General features: G+C 45.7%; 1 protein-coding gene across 1 annotated transcript in view; it reads left to right on the forward strand.

Moving 5' to 3' along the window:
• Positions 1 to 22813, forward strand: part of ERICH6B (glutamate rich 6B) — a 49000-nt gene that overhangs the window by 16495 nt on the left and 9692 nt on the right. The window contains exons 5-12 of the mRNA XM_043522610.1: positions 2510 to 2608; positions 4891 to 4947; positions 12593 to 12660; positions 15828 to 15929; positions 17174 to 17328; positions 18344 to 18408; positions 19041 to 19144; positions 22515 to 22603. Of these exons, the coding sequence (XP_043378545.1) occupies positions 2510 to 2608; positions 4891 to 4947; positions 12593 to 12660; positions 15828 to 15929; positions 17174 to 17328; positions 18344 to 18408; positions 19041 to 19144; positions 22515 to 22603 (739 nt within the window). The remainder of the gene's footprint in view (positions 1 to 2509; positions 2609 to 4890; positions 4948 to 12592; positions 12661 to 15827; positions 15930 to 17173; positions 17329 to 18343; positions 18409 to 19040; positions 19145 to 22514; positions 22604 to 22813) is intronic.

The raw sequence follows: 22813 nt of genomic DNA on the forward strand, positions 1-22813 counted from the left end.
CAAATTTACCTGAGAGGGGAAACAACAGTAAATTCCCAGACACTGCAGCTTTCCTGGGTAAATAAATTATAAAATAGTGCATCCCGGCTTCGTAGATCATAGGCAGATGTTCAAAAATAGGTGCCCGTGAAACAGGTGTGCCTGCAAAATGGGTGACCCCATGCACAAGAACCAGATGTTGTATACAAATGTATATCTGTACAGAATGGACCCAACTTAGGTACCTATCTTTGAATATTTGGCCCATAATATTGTGTGTCCCAGAGCCCCCAGAGATAAGTGCCAGCTTGAAAAAAGGAAACCTGTGTAGAGGGAGGGAAGGTTCTTATTAGCTGATCGACAGGCCGTAACAAATTCCTGTAATTCTTCATAGAGGGCAGTTCAATCTTATTCCTATGGAAGGTGCTTGCATGGCCCCCATGACCACCGTATCTGAGCACCTCTCACTCTTTAATGAATTTGTCCTTGCAGCACCCTAGGGAAGGCAGGGAAGGACTTTTATCCCCTTTTTGCAGATGGGGAAGTGAGGCATACAGAGACTAAGTGACTTGCCCAGGTTCACACAGGAAGTCTGTGGCAGAGGCGGGAGTTGACCCTAGGTGTCCTGAATCACCCTAACGCCTGGACCATCCTTCCTCTGTAAGTTATGGACAACTGTGACTACGAAGGAATTAGAACCAACCATTTTATGATTTCTGCCCTTTCATTCTTATCAACCTCTTGCTTTCACAAGTTCCTAGGACCCAAACCGCTCTGCCTGCTGATTCTTCCACCTCCAAGGCATGACTCCAATTTTGATAAGTAACAAAGCAGAGGGACAGGTGTTTGGTTTTTTTAATACTTTTGTAACATCTCTGTTTGGAATCGTGTCTTTCCAGCTCTGTGGAATGCTGGACAAAAACAGAGCGGTCAGGCTGACAGCCAAACTCACTGCCACTGGGCATTCCCGGGCATATAGTCTAGCAAAATAGTATCAGTGTGACACTTCCTGGGTGTACCAAGGTTGTGAGGGGGCCTTGTCTGTCCCTGTCGTGGCTCAGCTCGCCAACCCCACCAGCCACAGGCAACGCAAGCACACCCTTCTAGGCCTATGCACGTCCTGCTTTCACTCTGCAGGTTAGCGATAGGCACACCCCAACTCCTGAGCCCTCTGAGTGGAGTGTCCAGCCCCTGGTCCACTGGACGGACATTTACAGTAGTCACAGATTTACTGCTTCCAAAGAAGCAGTACACCCCAGCTTATCTGCTTCACCTCAGATCACCACTCTGCTTAACCCACATCCCATAGACACGTGTATGGTAAAAACCAGTGTGATCTTATTTAACAAAGCATAGCAATTCAAGGGCAGCAAGGAGAAGTATTGGAAACAAAGGGTCATGTATCAAATAAAGTCATAACACACATTCTAAAACCTAGACTTAATTAACTAGATGCTCTCATGTCTTATAGAGCAAGGCTCACCCAAAGTTCTTCTAGCATTTTACAGCCAGGCTTGGCTGTGATTTTCCATTCGTGAGCCAAGATCCAGGGTGTCTGTTAGCAGCCCCAGATATATCAGAACAATCCATTGTCCTTTTTCATAAGCAGGACGCCCCCCTGGTGGGGTTTTTTTCCTGTATACTCCTTACTTGTCGATTTCCCAATCTGTTAATCAGCATCTGGCTCAATATGCAAATAGGCCTATATTGTTATGAGCACAATACACAATGACCAGACAGGGCGATAAGCGTCTGTTACCCACTGCCTCAAAAGGGATTGTCTGAGACAGGTCACTGCCTGGTTTCCTGTCTTAAGAACATAACTTTTAGTATAGAAATATAACTCCTTAAATATTATCTGTACATACATTTTGCAATGATTATGGCAACCAGTGGATAACTGGCTCTCAGTAGAGACCTTACATGCCAACCTTTGGTGAATTAATATGCATCTATCCAACCCAGGGGTTCCCTGTAAAACTCTATGCACTGTCTCTGTCCTCTAACCATTGGCACCAACAGTTGCCTGTGTCACAATCTGATTTTATACTAACAAAGTTACGTTATCCATTTTTATGCTTAGGGACATAAATGATCCCCAGCTGGGATTGGGAGGTAACTTCCACCCCATGATTCATGGTTACCCAGGCAGTGGTGCTGAAGACAGCTCACAAAACTCTAAACCATGTGTGTTCAAAAGCAATGTGGGAAAGGGTGATTCTCGCTCACACCACACGGGTGCTGCACAGCTCTGAGAGTCTCAAGAATCGCGAACCAGTGCCAGCTCCATTCTGATAGCACCAGCAAACTTTTCACAGTGAAACCTGGGGATGCTGCCTGCAGCATCTGCCGTGCCCCTAGTTCCCGAGCCTATGTTACCCAGGTACAAAAGTTAGGGACATTGCTATGTGGGACAAGAGTTATTGCCACACACCACAGGTCTCTGGTTAAGGATTAGCCTCGTTCAGTTCAGCACAGCCGGCGCTCTATCAGACCAACTCGTAACATGAACTCTGCTTTCATGTTTCAGGCACTGTGGTACTCTTTCCTGACACAGATGAAGAAATTAAGACACATGAGTCTGAAGAAGGAAGCGAAGAATGTAACCAAACTAAATCCAAAGGTGAAGGTAGGGTGCGCTTGTGGAGACTCCGTCATTGGCAATTTTTAAATCAAGATTGGAGCTTTTTCTAAAAAAGAGGCGCTAGTTGAAAAGAAATTATGTTGGGGAAGTTCTATGGCCTGTGGTATACAGGAGGTTGGACTGGCCTGGGAATCTGTGAATAATCCTGATCACTGTAAATTAAAGTGGGGTTTTGAACTAGCCTCCTTTGAAAATCCCAGCCTTGTTGCTGTAGATGAGAGATGGCTAACACTCCGTAGTAATGGGGGATAAATCACCCTGTCTAGGAATAGTGATTTATCCCCCATTAGGTCCAGGGCAGCAACCAAAGCTAGAGGGGTTTTGGCATCTTGGCAGGACAGTTCTGGCTCATGAGTGGGGATTTGAATGAGGTAGGTGTTACTTTGGGCTTGCCCATCTGATGATCTAACATTTCGCCCTTTACCTTCTGACCAAGCAGTCATCTTCCAGCTTCCCTCATCTCCTATCTGTACCTGTCTCACCAGCCTCCAGACTCCCAGGCCTCTCCCACAATACAAGCACACGGGATGCTCGATGAAATTAAAATGATAACAATGAAATACTTTTAACTAGAAAGTATAAGTAACCTACGGAACTGCAGAAGGCTATTGTGGCAACTAAAGTAGCAAGAGTCAGAATGTATTAGACCTTCCAGGCAGACGTGTCTCTGTGAGAAGCATCAAGAGGCATTGTATCCCTGCACAGCATGGACCACCTCTCCAGTCTGCTTGAGGGGGTCAGCCCATGGACAGCTACTGTCCATTCACAGTCTCAGACTGTAGCTTCCATCTGGGCACTGGATCATGCCACCTCCCCTGATCCTGTTTGAGTGTTTGAAGGAGGCAGCCTACCATGCCCTGCCCCAATCTCACCATGAAACACTTAGCAACATGTGGCCTCCCTCCCCAACTTTGCCAGTGGTTCCCATATTTCCATCCCATGGGAGAGTGCAGGGGCCCTACTGGAGGGGTAGGAATCTGTAGACGCCATAAAAGGTGAGAAAAAGCTCGGGCTAGGGGAAAAAGAAAACTGAAAAGGAGAATGTGGGGGAGTCAGAGAGTGGACAATAAATCTGAGAGAAGGGGGGATGACAGAAAAACATTGGGAAGAACTATGTGGGGAGGGAGGAGGAGGCATAGAGCATGAGAGGAAGAGGGAAAGGAGAATGAAAAGAGAGTAAAAGAAAGTGGGAAAAGGTCAGATGATGGGAAAGGCTTGAAAGGGGGGAAATTTAATTAGAGGTAAAGTTGAGGAGAAAAGAAACAGGCAGCTAACAAAGCAAACATAGGAAAGCAAAGAATGAGGCAGACGGACCCAGCAAGTTAATTTTTCTCATTGCTTCATAGAAAATTTGGCACCAAAATATTACATAAAGCCAAATAGGAGTATATTTTGATATCTGTAGATCAGGATGACATCTGTCCATAGCACAGCAAGACAGGAGGAAGGCATGGGGTAGCAGCCTGCTTCCGTGTGTGTGGGTTTTCTTGCTTTTGTTCTGTATTGTGCTGATGCTGGTTTCTATACGTAGCTCTGTGGTTGTCAGGTAGGAAACACCTGCATGAATCTGGGCCCTGGGGTTTTGATGTGCAGTCTTTCTTGGTACTTTAACAGAATGTAATTTGACAGAGGCAACATATTACAGGACAGAATTCCAGACAAACCCATCCCAGCACAGCCTCTCTTCCACCACCACCCTCCCCCAGACCCCATACACTTTAATAACTGAAACATGCTAGTCTTCAAAAATGGAGGGCTTTGGACTTGAGATTCCAAAATTTTATGGAGGAAGCTCCATAGAAACCTTGCTTAATTCTTTCCTCTCGCTCACCACAGCGTCCCCACTTTTGCTTGGTTGGAATGTATGTATATAGGATTAACATCTGCAATTGCACTAGCTAAATTGCACAGGCTATCAATCTTTATGCTTCAGGGCATACAATGATTACCATCTTGGGGGGGTGTCAAAATTAGTTTCTCCCATGCTATCGTCTGGTACTGTATGATTGACCAGGTGCATAAAGGAGGAGGAATGGGTTTGCCTTCACCAGGAGTATCAGTTATATGTCACTATCAGAGGCAAAGTACCTGACTGACTGAACCAACAGCCAGTTTCACTATGACATTTCCTATGTCTCAGTTCAGTCCCCACAAGTCTAACACTTAAACCACTCCTGAATCTGGCCATATGACATGTAGGTCAGGCAACTACCATTGCCCAAGCAGGTTAGCCACTAAAACACGCCATGCTTGTTCTGTATCTGTAGTTGTGAGAGCTGAAAGTGATGCAGCAGGAGGAGAAGACAAGAAGTCAGATGATGAAGGTATGCCAGGATATGTGGCCATTTGGGCTGTTATGAGACAACTGTCCTCTCTGCGCAGTTAAGAGACCAAATCAGGCATCAACGCTTGGAGTTCTTCATTACCACTTTTCTGTCAGGATGTCCCAACCCTGACTAGTTACAGAGGCCAAATAACTGCTTTCTAATATGTCCAGGAAAGGTAAGGGCCACATCCTGTAAATAGCTGAGTGCCTCTTGCAAGGAACTGAGACTCCTCAACTCCTCTTGAGGTCAACAAGAGTTGGGGGCACCCAGCACTTTGCAGGAGGCACCGAGCACTTTGCAAGATCAGGCCCTGGGTGGGAGGGGGCTCATCATGGCAGTGCTGGAGGATACACGAGGGTTTGGGTAATCTGGTGGCTAAGGATGCTTTCCGTTGTGAGGAAGACAGAAAGGGTTGACAGCTGGGAAGGGGGTGGTTTAAGGGCAGGTCAGTGGTGGGCAGTGCAATATATTCCAGGGGTACCTCTGATTAAGGAAGGCCCTTGATCCCACAAGAGTTGAAAACAGCAGTCAGGCTGGGCCCAGCAGAGATTTTGAGATCTGCTGAGACCTCTGATGGATCTAGAATCTACATCCACAAAGGCCCAGGTGCGGACCAGAAGTCGGGGTGGAAAAGAGGGGCTTTGAATGGCAGGAAGTGGAATGAGTCACTGGGTCTAGACAAGAGGTCTCAGGCTGATGTCCGCATGGGGGCTGGGAGCGGGGGTGATACTAAGGGACACCTGGCTAGTGGGCACTCGCCCATAGTTTTGACCCTTCCAAATGCTTGTGAGTGAGGTCTGAGGTTCAGACAAGTTCTTATTTTCCATGGCCAAGTTTGCCTTGCCTCAGGTTTCAGAACATCTTGGCAGCAAATGATTATCTCATTGGAATGGAAGCAAAAAGCACGAAGTGACAGAACTCCAAAATAAGAAACATAATTAGCAGCAAAACTTTTAATTTGCCATTCTGAACCATTTCTAAATGAGTTAGTGGCTTATTTATCGGACCTGGCTTGACATTTAGACAGTTCCTTTTAATGCTAATGGGCTTGATTACCGGGTTGAATCCTACTGCTCGGCAGAAACTGCTGTTCAGTATTCAGAGCTGCCAAATTCTTCCCACACAATAACACCTTCCTTTCTTCACAGTAAATATGTATTATTCAGTGCACCCATATTACAATAAGCCGCTCACTGGTGTGAGGTGTCTGCTGAGATAATTAAAGCAGCAGCCACCAGTTTGCTAGATACCAATTGCACTGGCTCGTGTCGTAGAGTTTTCTGGCCTGGGACTTCCCCAGTTTCTTTAAATGGCACCACACACTTCTCCTGGCCCTTCCCCGCTCCAGCTCACCCCTCTGCAACCTTAAGTTCAGCTGGGAGACTGAACCAAAGCCCATTAAAATCAGTGGGAAAAACCTCCCATTGAGTTCAGTGGGCTTTGGATCAGATCTTTGCAGGGTTTCACTGCACTTTCGTTCCTTACGCCTATTGCTATCTTTTATACCATTAGTTCCCCGGGGCAAGGATTATCATTATCATGAGTTTATACAACCCCTGTTGCAAAGGGGCCTGACCTTGTTGTGACCCTAAGGTGCTTTCAGAATGAAAGTGTTGAATAATTAATAATTAAATCCCCCCAGATGGTTAACACTGCCAGGGCTGGTTCAACAAAGGCAATGATGGTGCATTGGTGACAGCCCATAGGCAGCTAACTGGGCCCTTGCATTTTAAGGTAAACATTTAGTGTGTGACTTTTCCCTCCGTCACTTGCCCCAAACTGCTTTACTTACCGGCTGGGTGAGGAAGGGTGGGGAGACAACAGGGCTCGTGTCCAGTACTGGTGTTGAGAGGTTAGGGGACTTGTGGGTGGAAGCTTCCTTCTAGCTCGAAGGAGGTGGAAACCCTGTGCTGGGTCTCAGATAAAGCCAAGGAACCAGGGCAGGCAGCCTGATTTCCCCATGGGACATCCCAGTTCTCCCAGCGCTCCCAGTCAGCAGGGAGAAGCTGTTACTCCATACCTAGAGCCCTACCAAATTCACAGCCTGAAAAACACATCACAGGCAGTAAAATCTGGTTTCCCGCCATGAAATCTGTTCTTTTGTGCGCTTTTACCCTCTACTACACCCGATTGCCTTCTATGGTGAGATAACTGGCTCTGTGGATAGGGGGAAAGTGGTTGATGTGATATATCTTGACTTTAGCAAAGCTTTTGATACGGTCTCCCACAGTATTCTTGGCAGCAAGTTAAAAAAGTATGGATTGGATGAATGGACTATAAGGTGGATAGAAAGCTGGCTAGATTGTCGGATTCAACGGGTAGTGATCAACAGCTCGATGTCTAGTTGGCAGCCGGTATCAAGCAGAGTGCCCCAGGGGCTGGTTTTGTTCAACATCTTCATTAATGATCTGGATGATGGGATGAATTGCACCCTCAGCAAGTTCACAGATTACACTAAATTGGGGGGGAGAGATAGATACGCTGGAGGGTAGGGATAGGGTCCAGAGTGACCTAGACAAATTGGAGGATTGGGCTAAAAGAAATCTGATGAGGTTCAACAAGGACAAGTGCAGAATCCATATTGGGCTGCATTAGTAGGAGCATTGTCAGCAGATCGAGGAAAGTGATTATTCCCCTCTATTCGACACTGGTGAGGCCACATCTGGAGTATTGCATCCAGTTTTGGGCCCCCCGCTACAGAAAGGATATGGACACATTGGAGAGAGTCCAGCAGAAGACAACAAAAATGATTAGGGGGCTGGAACACATGACTTATGACAAGAGGTTGAGGGAACTGGACTTATTTAGTCTGCAGAAGAGAAGAGTGAGAGAGGATTTGATAGCAGCCTTCAACTACCTGAAGAGGGGTTCCAAAGAGGATGGAGCTCGGCTGTTGTCAGTGGTGGCAGAGGACAGAACAAGGAGCAATGGTCTCAAGTTGCAGTGGGGGAGGTCTAGGTTGGATATTAGGAAAAACTATTTCACTAGGAGGGTGGTGAAGCACTGGAATGAGTTACCAAGGGAGGTGGTGGAATCTCCATCCTTAGAGGTTTTTAAGGCCCGGCTTAACAAAGCCCTGGCTGGGATGATTTAGTTGGGGTTGGTCCTGCTTTAAGCAGGGGGTTTGACTATGACCTCCTGAGGTCTCTTCCAAACCTAATCTTCTATGATTCTATACAGATTTCAGGGAGGAGACCAGCGTTTCTCAAATTGGCGGTCCTGACCCAAAAGGGAGTTGCAGAGGGGTAACAAGGTTATTTTAGGAGGGTTGCAGTATTGCCACCCTTACTTCTGCGCTGCCTTCAGAGCTGGGCGACGGGACAGTGGCGATTGTTGGCCAAGCATCCAGCTCTGAAGGTAGTGCCCTGCCATCACCAATTCAAAAGTAAGGGTAGCAGTACCGCAACCCCCTCTACAATAACCTTGCAACCCCCCGGGGGGCCTGGCCTTGGCCACTATTGGTAGACAGGATACTGGGCTGGATGGACCTTTGGTCTGACCCAGTATGGCCATTCTTATGTTCAACTCCTTTTCAGGTCAGGACCCCTACAATTACAACACCGTGAAATTTCAGATTTAAATAGCTGAAATCATGAAATTTACAACTTTTACCATCCTATGACAGTGAAATTGATCAAAATGGACCATGAATTTGGTAGGGCCCTATCCATACCACATGGTGCTAGAGCATGAGGAGTAACCAGACCACTGGTATGTCAATTTGGCCCTGGTGGGCTGGGAAGGAACCCCCCCAAAATTCATCATTATTATGGATTATTAGTTTGACAGTGATGCTTAGGAGCCTTTGTCATGGACCAGGACCCCATTGTGCTAGGCTCTGTACAAACACAGAACAAAAAAACTGGTCCCTGCCCTGAAGAGCTAAGGTTTGTAGGGGGGCTGTTTGACTTTTGTGTGGGGGGCTTATATTGCTTAAATCTTTGTCACCCCTTTCCTTCTTCTCTTTCACACCATATCTGAGTTGTATAGAAAGACAACACGCTGGGACAGCAGACTGGCTGTGGCACCTGGAGAGAGGGAGGGGGAAGGTTTGTAACTAACACGGCATGTACCCAGCATCACAGGACTTCATCCCAGACATGTTGTTTGAACTTTGTATATTGGTTTTCTCTGTCTTGTCTATTTGCACTGTAAGGTCTTCAGGAGAGACCCCTGTCTGCGATTATATTGTGCCTAGCACAAGGGAGACCGGATCCTGATTGGAGCCTTTGAGCTCTTCCATAATAGAAATAATTGCTACTACTACTAATAATAATAATAGGTGCAGGGAGGGAAGTTCCATTCTGTTTTTCACAGGTCACCACCCGTTTTTTCTCTGTATATGTATTATGCCCTGCAGAGATCCCTTCTTTTCGGGATCAATCAGTCTTAAAGATGGCCTGATTCTCCTCCTGCATCCGTGTAAATCAGCAGTAACTCCAGTGAAGTCAGTTTAGAGTCGCACTGGTGCAAATAAGAACAGAATTGGGTCCTGCATTCGTTAAATTATAAAAAAAATTTAGATTAAAAATGATAGATTTTAGGAGATAAATATTGTGTCTGTGTTGTAAACACTGGTGCAAAATGCCAGCTGAGGAAGCTCATGGGATCCAGAGATCCTTATAAACTAGGACAGCCTGGTAAGCATTCTGAATGACAAGGGCTTGACAAGCCACGCTGGTTTAACAAGCTTTCCTGATGGCTAACCGACCCCAATGAGATTATCATGATCTGTGGAACATAGATACGTGAGCCCAGTAATTTCCCCAGAGGTGTGATTATCTTGTAATAGCCGGATCCCTTGTGCTCATTTCTTATACCTTGAAGAAATTGAGGTCTGAAGTTGGAATGCTCGTTTGTAAGACATATGGTTTTAAAACAGTTCTACAAAAGCACACAGGTAAATAAGTACAGGTTCCTGCAGCTAAGAAGTTGACGCTTTGTCCCAAAAGAGGCCCTCGCATGTTGTATGGTTAGAGCCTCTGCGTGCATGTTTGTTTTAATTTACTAGGGGAAAAGCTGCTATGAGTAATACAGGTTGAGATAACCTAGTGAAGCCAATTTTATTTATGTTCTTTCCACCTCCTACGCCGTCATTCATGTAACCATGAATAATAAGCTGATCAGGAGCCAGTTCTGTCTGAATACTACTTTGCAATGATGGTGAACAGGATGATATAAGCAAGGTTGAGGGAATACAACCTGATTTCCATAAAATGTGCTCATTCAGAAATACGAGCACTGCCAGGGCATGCATCCACTCACAAAGGATGTACATATTAAATGTCTGCATGTAGTGTAACGTGTATGCTCCTGGATTATGAGTAGGTGTGTTTCGGAGTTATTTTTTCTCTAATATAGGTATTTAGGGAGGCCACTGTCTCTGAGAGGGGGATTTGGATTTTATGGATTTCCTCTGATCCCCTAGGTTTGTTTGGATACTGTAAGGGGTGAAAGTAAGTTAGAGGACTTACCGGTACACCGGAGTCCTGAGCAGGGGGTGTGGCCTCAACCAGAAGAGGCGTGGCCTTGACCGGAAGAGGCAGGGCCTTAAATCCCAAAGCCCTTTAAATCTTGATTTAAAGGGCCAGGGCTCCAGCTGCGGTAGTGGCAGCTGGGAGCCTAGGGCCCTTTAAATCACCCCCAGCTACCAGCTGCAGAGGTGGCTGGGAACACCGGGGCTCGGGGGCAATTTAAAGGGCCCAGGGCTCCAGCTGCCGCTACCGCAGTGGAGACCCAGGCCCTTTAAATCACTGAGGAGCCCTGGGGGCTCCCGGCTGCCACCGCTACCCTGGGGCTCTGGGCTCTGGCAGAGCTTTAAAGGGCCTGGGGCTCCACTGTGGTAGCAGCTGCTGGAGCCCTGAGACCTTTAAATCCCCACCTGAGCCCTGCTGCCTGAGCCTTGGGGTAGCAGCAGCCAAGCTCCATCAGGGATTTAAAGGGCTCCGGGGCTCCAGCCGCCGCTACCGCCCCAGCCCTTTAAATCCACTCTGGAGCCCCGCCGCCGCTACCCCAGAGCTTCAGCAACAGGGCTCCGGCGGAGATTTAAAGGACCCCGGGGGGGTAGTGGGGTCTGGAGCTCCGGGGCCCTTTAAATCCCCACCAGAGCCCCACCACCGCTACCCCAGGGCTTTAAATTGCCCTCTGGGAAAGCCGGTCCCGGTACGGCGCACCGGCTCTTACCGGTACGCTGTACCGGCTTACTTTCACCTCTGGATACTGTCTTTTTAATGCATCACTTGCTGAAGCTACAGGAAGCATACAGAACATACAGGAGTTTGACACTTTATTCAGGGGAACCAAAGTCTGCTCAGGGACTCCCATTAATCACCATAGTATAAAAACACCACACTGCTGCCCTCCTCATCTTCCATACAAAGATGTGGCCCCAACAGATTGCAGGGCCCAGTATAAAGTAGTGTATTGTGAGTAAGTGATGCTGTTCTTTAGTGGCTGGCCTAGAGTGAGACTAGGTGACATGCTGCCCATAGAAATTCCCAGAGTTTTCCTTTGGTAGAGGCCTTTTGGGAAGAGTTAAAGGAAAACAAGAGTTCTAGTCCCAGCTTCCTCTGTGTCTGTGGGTGGGATGTGTCCATATCATCATTGTGTCCGCTGTCTCTACCTATGGATTCACTGCAATGGAACGCTCCATCAGGATCTGAGAAGCCATATTTCCTTGATCCAGGCTGTTGTATTAAAGATAAAGATTGGCAGTAGTGTAGGCTTTCATGGGCCACACTTGAACTACTCTGCCGTAATGTGGAAAATTACTTGTCTTAAAATTACCTGAGAATGCATATAAAGTATCCACCCTCTCTCCAGTTTATAAAAACCTAGCAGAGGGGCAGTAGTGAGTGACAATTTGGATGATATCTTAGCTATTTAATAATCTGGGTAAAGTTGGTTCTAACTTATTTTTGTTCTTGACACAGATTTTATAGTTCTTATTTTTCTCTGCATCATCATGCTCTTAAAAGCTATTATATAGAAGTTTATGGCCTGCCATAATAAGACATTTGTATTATACTGTAATATCTCATTTTCATCAATTCTTGCAGTCTAGTATACAGTTTATTACTATGAAACACTTTTATAATCCCTCTTCTATACTATACACCGAAATTCAGAAGTGCATATAAATTATTACACCCTCTTTGCAAAGTTTCCTTATATTTTACTCGCCAAGGCCAAAATGTCCACACCTGGGTTCCTAAAATTAGGCTTCTAAATCCATGTGACAAGTGACTTTTTGTTAAGATTGGCGGGGGGAGATGATTTTTCAGAGAGAGGGTATTCTTCACTTTTTGAAAATCAGGCCGTTAATATGCCTGGAGTTGGACACCACATCTGAAAACCTAAGCACTTACATTTAGGTGGCTACATATGGATTTAAATAGGCCGAAGCGCTGAGCACCCACAGACCCTATAGAACGCAACAGACGCTCCTCAGCACCATTGAAATTTAGGCCGCTTATATTGAGCTGCCTAAGAATAGATGTGGGAGCCTAACCGTAGGCAGTCAGGTTTGAAATTTTTGATTCCAGTGCCTCTGTGGGTGAATTGACAATTGATGCAACTGTCACAACATTTCTACACAGTGAGTGAAGGCTAATTCATGTCTTTGTCTTGTTCGTACAAAAAGCCCCGGAGCCCGATTCAGAAGAGGCGATTCGTGATGACCTGAAAATAACTACCCTATTCCTAGATGAGGTGAGGCCCATGGAGAAATTAAAATGAATACACCAGTCATTTATAAAGAGGAAGCTGCATGACTCAAGGGAGTGGTAACTGGACAATGGAGCCTTTCGCCTGTCTGTCACCATTCCACACCCAACCTGTACTGGTAGAGACTCACAGCCAACTGGTGTAAATTGGTGAGTTTTTTTCACTTGGTGGAGCTCTGCCAATTTACAGCAGCTGAGGATGGGGCTGTGACATTTTCCCTGATGCTGTTTGGTGGCCTGTGTGAAGTGGGTGTGTGGATCTCAGTCCAGTCTGTGCTGGATAAATGTTCACGTCAAAAAATCCTCTCTCAGTCGGGCAGCTTTTTCATCAGTCTCAGCACAGAGGGGGGCCGACCACTGAATGAGCATTAAAACTGAATGATCCTCTCCCACACAGAGGTTCTGTCCCGTCTAGTTAAGGTTGAGGCATGTTTATTTTTGCATTCTTTTGTGGGTCGGCTTTGCGGGGAAGGTTGCAGTGTTGTTTGTGGATAAATGGTGTCCTGTGGGGCATCACTTTCACCACCTCTGACAAGTACTAAATTCTCTCATAACAAAGAGGGACAAAGGAAGGCAGCTCCTCGATGAAAATCGGAAAGGAGCTCATGGAAAGTTCCATGCACCTGACACATAGAAACAGAGGGCCAAATTCATCACTGGTATAACTCCGTTGATCTCCACAGAGTTACACCAAAAGTGCGTCTAATCTAAAGGCTCTTCAGTAACAGAGAGGATTTTAGGCAGGGCTTGTTTTCCCTGACCCCACTAATACCATGTGGTTATATTTCCAGTCAGGTAGTGTAAGATTTGTCAGGTCTGTGGTGAGATGCCTTTCAGAAAAGACATCAAGCTTCCAGAAAAATGCTCTCTTGGGATATTTTGACACTCCTGAAACTGTGAGTAGTGTCCAGGGAAAAGGAAGTTAGCTTTGCTTTCCTGACAGTAGACCAAAAATTGCTGAAGAGGCAAATGCTATTCCCTTTAAGAGAGATTTACATTTGACCATCAAAACAACGGGAGCAGTTTGACAAGAAAAGGAAAGAGTAGGTGTTACTGACTCAGACAGCAGATGGCTCTCGGGCCATGTGACCTGATGAAAAACATGTGGGTGTGTGATGTGTCGAAATGTCTTCCTTATCCTCCCGCTGGTTTTGCAGCTTCTCAAAGTGAAGCCAAGTTTAAAAGGAGACCGATGTCAGACCCTCTGGTATTTCAGCTTGTCAAACTCAATCTTATTTGCCTCCTTTGCAGTGTCATTTGCTTAGCCATCGCCCAGTTAAAAATAAAGACAAGAAAGAGGGCGAGTTGGTTATCTCTCTGTTTCTACTTCCACCAGCATTTCAACTGGGGCTTGGGGGGTTTTTTGTGTCTGGATGTTTACATTGCTCTAGTTCAGAGGTGGCCGAGGAGAAAACCCAATCAGGCCCACACAGTGCAAGGAAGCCTCATCATTAATATGGAGGTTCTGGTCTCAGCATGCAATGCTCCATCTTGAACAGTAGCCTCTGTGCTATGTAGTTTACTGTAGCTGTGGCCTTCACTCTTCTGTCAGCTTCCCATTACAGCCCTCTGTTGGGCAAAGTTGGGCTCCCCTGCTGTAATGATCGTGATTCCTTCCAATGTGTTATATATCAATTCTCTCTTCACCCCTTACTTTCAGGATCTTGTAGTTCTGACTTGGCTGTTAAAAAGAGCTGTTAGCTTAAAGCTAAACAAAGAAATATGCAGTCCAAAAGGGAATGTCCATCCATGATGTGTATATATGAAAATCATTTTTGAAAGCTGTCTCCTGTTTATGGCGGTAACTTATTTCAACAGATATTTTGAAAGGATTTTATTACATGGATTTTGTTTGCCTGCAGAGCAGACACATTAGCATTATAGACCATAATGGCAATACACTAGTAACAATAATACTTCATTAACAAATTCATCTAAATGTCAAGACTTGTATGATAGATGATAACAGCTCTTCCAGAGCCATGTACAGACTGTCTTGTCAGTTCTAATTTCTTGAAAGACTATTCTTTCTAGAAAAACAACAAGGAGTCCGGTGGCACCTTAAAGACTAACAGATTTATTTGAGCATAAGTTTTTTAGGAACAAAGAATGTAGATCATAATTAAAGGATGGGGGACATGTTCTTGGGAAACAGTGACTCCAAGAAAAGATTTGGGCATCGTGGTGGATAATCAGCTGAGCATGAGGTCCTAGTGTGACGCTGTAACCAAAAAGGCTAATGCACTCCTTGGATGTATAAGCGGAGGAATCTCAAGTAGGAATAGAGAGGTTAATTTTCCTCTATATTTGGCACTGATGTGTCCACTGCTGGATTACCATGTCCAGTTCTGGTGTCCACAATTCAAGAAGGATGTTGATCATCTGAAGAGGTTCAGAGAAGAGCTAGGAGAATGATAAAAGGATTAGAAAACATGTCTGATAGTGACAGCTTCAATGAGCTCAGTCTATTTAGCTTAACAAATAGAAGGTTAAAGGACTTGATCATAGTTTATAAGTACCTATGAAATATTTTGGGAACACACATTTAATAATGGGCTCTTCAATTTAGCAGAGAAAGGTATAATGTGATCTAATGGCTGGAAGATGAAGCTAAACAAATTCAGACTGGAAACAGGGTGTACATTTTTAACAATAAGGATAAGGAACCATTGGAACAATTTACCTAGTGTTGTGGTGGATTTTCCATCACTGACCATTTTTCAATGTAGTGGATGTTTTTCTAAAAAAATCTGTGCTAGGAATTGTGTTGGGGAAGTTCTTTGACCTGTGTCATCCAGGAGATCAGACTACGTGATCATACTGGTTTTCATTTTTTTCATCATCAAAAAAAAAAAAAAAACTTCCCCCCCTCCCCGCAAATTTCCCACAAAACACAATTAGCACTTTTCATCCAGCTCTGATGAAGGAGTAAAAATCAGCAATTCACTTGGGAATACAGATTGTCACACATAACCTAGAACTTCCTGGATATCCTCGTGACAGCACCTTACTGATAGTGGTCTTTCTGGAGAGATGCAAACTTGACTCTTTTTAGAGAACTGTGATTTTCTCATGTGAGCAGCTAGGCTTCAAGTACAATTAATTTTTTTAAAAAAAGCTAATGTTCTTCACCATTTTCCTTTGTCCTCTGAGGAAAATCGCATTGCTGAAGGATATGAAAGCTGTGAGTTTTGTAAGGCTGTTGCAAAGCCCATCCCAAGAGTAGAAGACCTGGAGACACAACCACTGGAAACTGTGAGTAGCTGTGCTACTTAAACAATGAAGCTATCTTTTCCTGGTAATCTTCCAGCAGCAAAGCCAATACGTTACCATGCCCTGGCAGTTCCAAACATAGACCAGGACAGTGGAGGTGAGGGAACTGCTAGGTCTTTTGTAATATATTCGGGATTATACTTTGGTCAAGTAGTACCCTGGAAGGAAGAAAATTTGGCATCCCCAAGAATTCCTGCTGCCATCAGCAGTTGGACACGAGACAGGGTCACCCCAAAATCATTGTGAATTATACCAATGGAGGGAAAATCCACAACAAAAAATGGGAGCAGTTTGGTCCAGTGTCCAGGGTGCAAGGTTTGAGATTCAGGACTCTTGTGATCTGTTCCTGATTCTACTATGGACTTGAGGACATGAGCAAATCGCCTTTTTAATCTGAGCCTGAGTTTCCATAAATGTAGTATGATACATTACAGAAAGGGGAGGGAGACAAAGGAAGAAAGCTCCTGCTATATGCTGTAGTGATAATTTTTATGTCTGAAGCAGGGCAACAACCAGACATCAGAGTTGGGAAGGAAGGCAGAAGCAGGGCTAAGGGGGAAATACCTGGGGAGGGTTGAGAGGACAAGCAATTTGGAGTGGATAGGAAATTGGATTAAGAAGGCAAGGGGGAGAAAAGAGGAGCACCTTTTGGGCATGGGTGTTGAGGAGGGAATGGGAAGAGATCACTGAAGGAGTGGATGGTCAGAGAAGCAAAGTTGGAGGGAGACAGCCTGGCTTCAGTCAAGAGGAAGAGCTGTAGCTTGCGAGACAGAAGCATGGGATTCTTGGAAATGGAGCAGCGGGGAGTCAATGGGGGGAGGCATGGCTCAGTGGTTTGAGCATTGGCCTGTTAAACCCAGGGTTGTGAGTTCAATTCCTGAGGGGACCATTTAGGGATCTGGGGCAAAAATTGGGGATTGGTCCTGCTTTGAGCAAGGGGTTAGACTAGATGACTTCCTGAGGTCCTTTCCAACCCTGATATTCAGTGATTCCACAAACGGGCCAGATCCACAGCTGGTGCAATGGAGCTAAGCAGAGAACCTGGTTTACTGGCATTAATAAAGCTACATGAAGTGGGAAAATCCTGCATCACTCATGATCTTGGCTAATCTCAGACTGCTTGCCTGTTGGGAGGAATGTGAAGCCGCGTGTGGAAAAGATCACACTTTTTGCCAGTTCCCTGTAGGCTGGTCCCATTGTGTTCCCACGTCTGGTGTATTTTGTAGATTTTGTGCTGCAGGATGTACAAGGAAGTGTTTGAGTGTGTGATCAAGGAGCTGATGGAAGGCAACTCATTTGACGAAGAGATTGACATTGCTCCTCATCCTCACCTTTCACAAACAATGCTAGAAAGTGACACCAGAAAGAAACTTGAGCAACAGTAAGTGTCTCTGTGAGACCCCATGCTGATTAGGAAGTGCCAGAGAGGCCCTAGTGACAGGGCTAGCCCCGCCTCTCCAGCCTTGTCAATCATGTATGGAAGGGGAGAAGGCATTTAAAAAGGAGGAAACTGCAGTCAGCTCAGGATGGTGAGGAACAGGAATGCCCTAAGCAGGAGACTGCTGTGGGGACTCCTGAAGCCAGAAAGAGAACTCCCGTCTAAGAGACCCCGACCCTACAGGGACTGCAGCAAACAACCAGGGTAAGGCTGACAGAGTAAGCCCGACTCAGCAGTCCAGCCAGAGAGATTTCTCAAAACCCACTCTGCAGGCGCTGTATTGTTGGCTGCATTGTGGATTCCCCCTCCCGCCCCCACAACCCTGTGAGAGGTTCTAGAAAGGGGGTACTCCCAAGTGCGTTAGGGCGTTTAACTTTCCTTCTGATCCCCCATCAAAAGGCAGGGCCTCCTTGCAAGAAGTAAGGCACTAGGGCCTGTACTGGAGTCACCCAGTGTAAATCACTGGGCGTGGTCAGGTTCTCCTACCATCTGGGAGAAAAATCTCAGGTGACTTCTTTACCTTCTCCCATTATCCAGAACCCTTTGCAGGAATCAGGAGTCCCTCTCCACTAAGTTTCCTGACCAATACACTAGAGCGTAACTGATGGAGCATTGCATGTAGAATTCCATATTCTCCTCAGTTTCCCATGTGGTTATGTATGTGGACAAGCAATAAAGCCTCTTCTTTTGGACCTAGAGACAGTGGCTCCTGGAGGGGGCAGAGGGATCCCATAGGCCTGCTGGACCCCATCTCAGTGTTGCCTCTCACAGAAGGCCCTGCTGGGCAGACAACAATGTTGACATGACTTGGGGTGTTCATGTGGAGTAATTATTTATATATGTAAATAGGCAGGTAGGACATCATGACCTAATGTCACATGTTTTTCTGAAATTGTTTAGGTTGTCATTAGCCAAAAACAAGTGTGTGATTTTAAAATATATTGTTTGTTGTCCTTAGGTTGCAAGAGAGAGGTTTTGATAAATACAGGGAACTGTATGAGCGGCATATGAGGTTTGGTGCCTGTAAGTACGGTAACCATGGTACTGTTTTAGTCATTGTGTTTGATTTAGAATCATATCGGACAGGGATGGAAGAGACGTGTTAGGTCACTTGTAATCCATCTTCTAGTCAGGGCAGGATTGTTCCCTACAGAACATTTTATAGCATATTGGCCATTTAGTTTAACTACCCTAAGCAATGAGGCTTTCATCACTCCCCTTGGGAAACTCTCCCACAGACTCATGGGGTATGTCTACACTGCACCTGGGAGTGGGTCCATACACAGACTTGTGTTAGCAGGGCTCACCTTGGCGTGCTCAACATTGCTGTACAGACACTGCAGCTCAGGCTGGCACTCAATCTCTCAGTGCCCGCCCACCCCCCCACACTCGGAAGCCTGAGGTGCAACGTCTACACAGCGATTTTTAGCGCACTAGCACAAGTCTGTGGACCTGGTCTGGGAGGCTCACTCCCAGATGCAGTGTAGACAGACCTATAGAGCTCATCGTCAGGTTTTCCCCTAAAGTTTCCTTGCAGTTTGGTTTACCCTTAAACAGAAGCGCCACAATATAGATGAGATTAGGGCTAACTCTGAGCTTTGAGAGGCTGAGCTGCACTGAATTCCCTGAACACCTTCATTTTAAAATTGTTTCAGTGACCAAAATTTCATTTCAATTCTCGCAATTCCAAGAAGAGAATCCAGCACTGTCTCAAACTTCTGAAGACCTGGATGCAGCGTTCAGAGCAGAGCACTTAAAGGTGTGTGATGATAACCTGACGGCTGTATTCTCTTTTGATGCTAGTACCTATCGCTCCACATAAGTACGTTTTCTGAATGCTCACGAGATTTTGTCTATTCAGCAACATCTCTTGAAAGTGTTGTTATAAGGGCAGCAACACCTGTGACAGAAAATCTCAATGGGACTTAGAAAAGTGGGATGGTGACACGAAACCTTTCACTCAAACCGTGAGATGAATACGCTGAGCCTCTGCTTTAAAGAGAACACCGCTCTCTGTGAGTCGGCACAACTGTTCAGCCCCCTTGCCACTGTGTACTCCACTTTACACGTCTGTTCAGGGGCTTGTGCCAGACCTAGGCTGGTAAGGTGAGTACACTGCAAGTATCTGTGGATCCTGTAACTAGCATACAGAACCCTCCTGCCTGTGGAAAGTACAACCCCAAAATAGGGTGACCAGATGTCCCATTTTTAAAGGGACAGTCCCTTTTTTGGGGACTTTTTCTTATACAGGCACCTATTACTCCCCACTCCTGTCCCGTTTTTTCACAGGTGCTATCTGGTCACTCTACCCCAAAAGAAAGATTCTGGAGAATACCGTCTATTCTATGAACTGCCCAGAGACATGGTTTATTATTGTTAATTTATTTGTGCTGGACTAGCCCCGAGCAGTCCCAACAGAAATCAGGCCTCCATTATGCTAGATACTGTACAAACCCATTAAGAGAGAGTCCCTGCTCCGAAAGACCTTACAGTCAAAATAGACAGACAACAATTGAGAGAAAGGAATTATTATTATCCCCATTTTACAGAAGGGGATCTGAGTCACAGCAAAATTACATGACTTGCCCACGAGACAAGGTGGGTGAGGTAATATCTTCTATTGGCCAATTTCTGTTGGTGAGAGAGACCAGCTTACAAGCTATACAGAGCTCTTCTTCAGGTCTGCGCAGAGCTCCTCTTCACCTAGACCTGAAGAAGAGCTCTGTGTAGCTCGAAAGCTTTAGAGAGCCAACTTCAAATCCTAGCATCGCTCACCAGTGAGCACGGAACTAGTGTCTGATTCCTGTCTCCAGTTCTACACAGGAGGCTAGTCACAATTTGACTCCAGTAGTGGTGTCTCTCACTAGAGATCCAGACAGGGAATAGTATGGATGTTGCATACTAGTACTGAGAAGCACTGGCACAGCAGGGGTGGGAGGTGGATCAAAGCAGGCACAGTAGCTGCTCTTAGGCAGTGTGCTTGGTTCAGACCAGTGCTCTCATACTCTTGATTTCCCTTCTGAATTCTTAAAATAGGTGTGTGGGGGGGGGGACAATTTCACATGCATGGTAGCTAATTTTTCAGAGTTACAGAGGACTTTTTATTTTGTCCACCCATGGTAAGAGCGAGACACAGGTAACAGAGCTCTTCATCTGACAGGGACCAAATATATGACCTAGACCTAACACAAAACCACCACAGCCAAACAGCAGAGCAGGGAGCCAGAGATATGCAGGATCCCTCCTTCAGCATCCCTCTGGTTCCTTGTAGTCTGTTTCCCCACCGTTTCACAATGCAAACAGCGAGATAACAGCAGACCTGTCTGGACAGAGGTAACTTTGAAGCTGAATTGAGTGCGGTGCTTCATAAGCAGGCACAGCTGAAATTTATGCAGGGAGCCAGTTCATTTACACTAGGATGTGCCTCTGGACTGGGATGTGATTTGCTGGCAGTGTTCAACTGCTTTTATAACAGATGTATACTGTGTAGACATATGTATTAGCAAAAGCCAATGATTTACACTGGACTGGAAACCAGTTTATGTACAGGAAGGTGGCAATATGATATGTTGGCTTTTCCCTCCTGATTCCACACCTCTGCTCCTTCATTCACTCCCGGCAAGGGTTTCTTCAGATCCATGTCACAGAACTACAGCCAGTAATCTAGGGCTGGGCTCCTGTTGAGTAACCCCTTTATTCCATGAGGAGTTTCAATCCTATTGTCTCCAGTACGTCACACTCCCCATCAGGACCCGGCCAGAGCTGGGGAAGCTAACGATCCAACCAGCGAACCAAATTTGGTGATGAATCTTGGTCACTTGAGGCACATTGCGCATACATGAAGAAGAAGCGGCAATACCCAAAGATAAGTTGCCACTCCATGGGCCTGAGGCTCTCCTGTGTGGTGCCGATCACCCCCAGCTCCCATGGAAGACAATGGGAGTAGAAGGTGTTCGACACCAAACCTGCATTGTGAACAAGGGCTGGGCTGCTATGTTGAAATCCCTCCTGCTTTCCAAAGCAGAAAATGTTACAGAGCCCATAAATTTACATGAAAATTACCTTGATTTACATCACAAGCAGTGGATGTTTTTTTTATTGTAGATCTAGAAATCCATTATACTACTTTCCCCCGTGAGCTATGTGCATGACAAAGCCTCCTATCTAGAACTGTCTGCTTTTGCGCGTCATAAAAAGTCTTTGAAAAATGGAAGCCAGAGCAACATTTATTTCTCCCCGCCCACCCCCCTCACAACCAGGAGATCATTTTTAGCTAGTTTGCAGAGCCAAAATATACATCCTCGGGCTGGTTATAAATTAGGGCTCTTGTTATGGCCAAAATCAGTCACTTCACGCAGGAGAAAGGCATAAGCCTGGAAGCTACTGAGGTGGAGCTCTAATCTCCCAGAGAGAGAGATAGTGAGGAAGGCCTCTTTCTGCATTTCAGAATTAGCTGTTGCTTTAATAATGCGAAAATGCTAGACTGCAAAGCCGCTCCCGCTCGCCCCACCCCTCCACTAACAAAGCAAACAGTTCGGCATTTTTCTAGGAGAAGCAAATGGCTCTGCTGTTCATTCCTACAAGGAAGCATGGCGCTCAACCTCATGCAGCGCTTGGAGCCAGCCCCAAAGTGAAGACGTGTTTATGTTTTCTCTGCAATCATCTGTCAGTACATTGCAGGGTAAATTAACTTGTGTGTCTGATGGAAAGAAAGCCTCTTGGCAAAATATTATCAGGGAAAGGCTACTAATATAAATGAAAGAGAGCCGAGCTTTGTACATAAGACGTGTAAAATATAAACTATGGAGAGTGTTGTCTCCTGTGTCAGTTAGCAGACTTTTAATTCAAAACCAACTTCAAGGGCAAAATGGGAGATACAGCATCTATAGATGTATATTATTGGGCCAAATGCTTTGGTCCCAGTTGGAGATGAGCAAATATTGGAGGAGAAATTGTTTGTGAATATCGTATTTGGAATCTCAGTCTCTCTGTCACATTGTTACGGATTTTTAGGTGGGGGTGCATGCACTGCATACACAATGGCGAAAAATTCCTGATGGGTATTTGGCCTGGAACTCCTCTCCTCGCCCCACGCTTTCTCTCTTCACCAGCTCACTTTATTTCTACAGATTTGTCATGCTCGTGACCCTGTAAGAAGATATTATCCTGATGGGCAGAAATTCTTTCTTCTTTTTCCAGATGGGACAGGTCAGGTTTTGTATCTTGCAAAGATGTATTCCTTTAAATAGTGGGTCAAATTTCAGAATGATCTCATTGAGGATTTTTCTGGCTAGGAGTTTCCGCCTGTACTAACAGATAAACTAGGTCTCAACATTGTGAGCCAAATCCACAGCTGGTGTAAAGCAGCTTCAGTAACTGCAGTGGTTCTATGCTGATTAAAATCAGCCAAGAACCTGACCCTTTGAGC

Source organism: Chelonia mydas, chromosome 1 (assembly GCF_015237465.2).
Source record: "Chelonia mydas isolate rCheMyd1 chromosome 1, rCheMyd1.pri.v2, whole genome shotgun sequence".
Taxonomy (NCBI): domain Eukaryota; kingdom Metazoa; phylum Chordata; order Testudines; family Cheloniidae; genus Chelonia; species Chelonia mydas.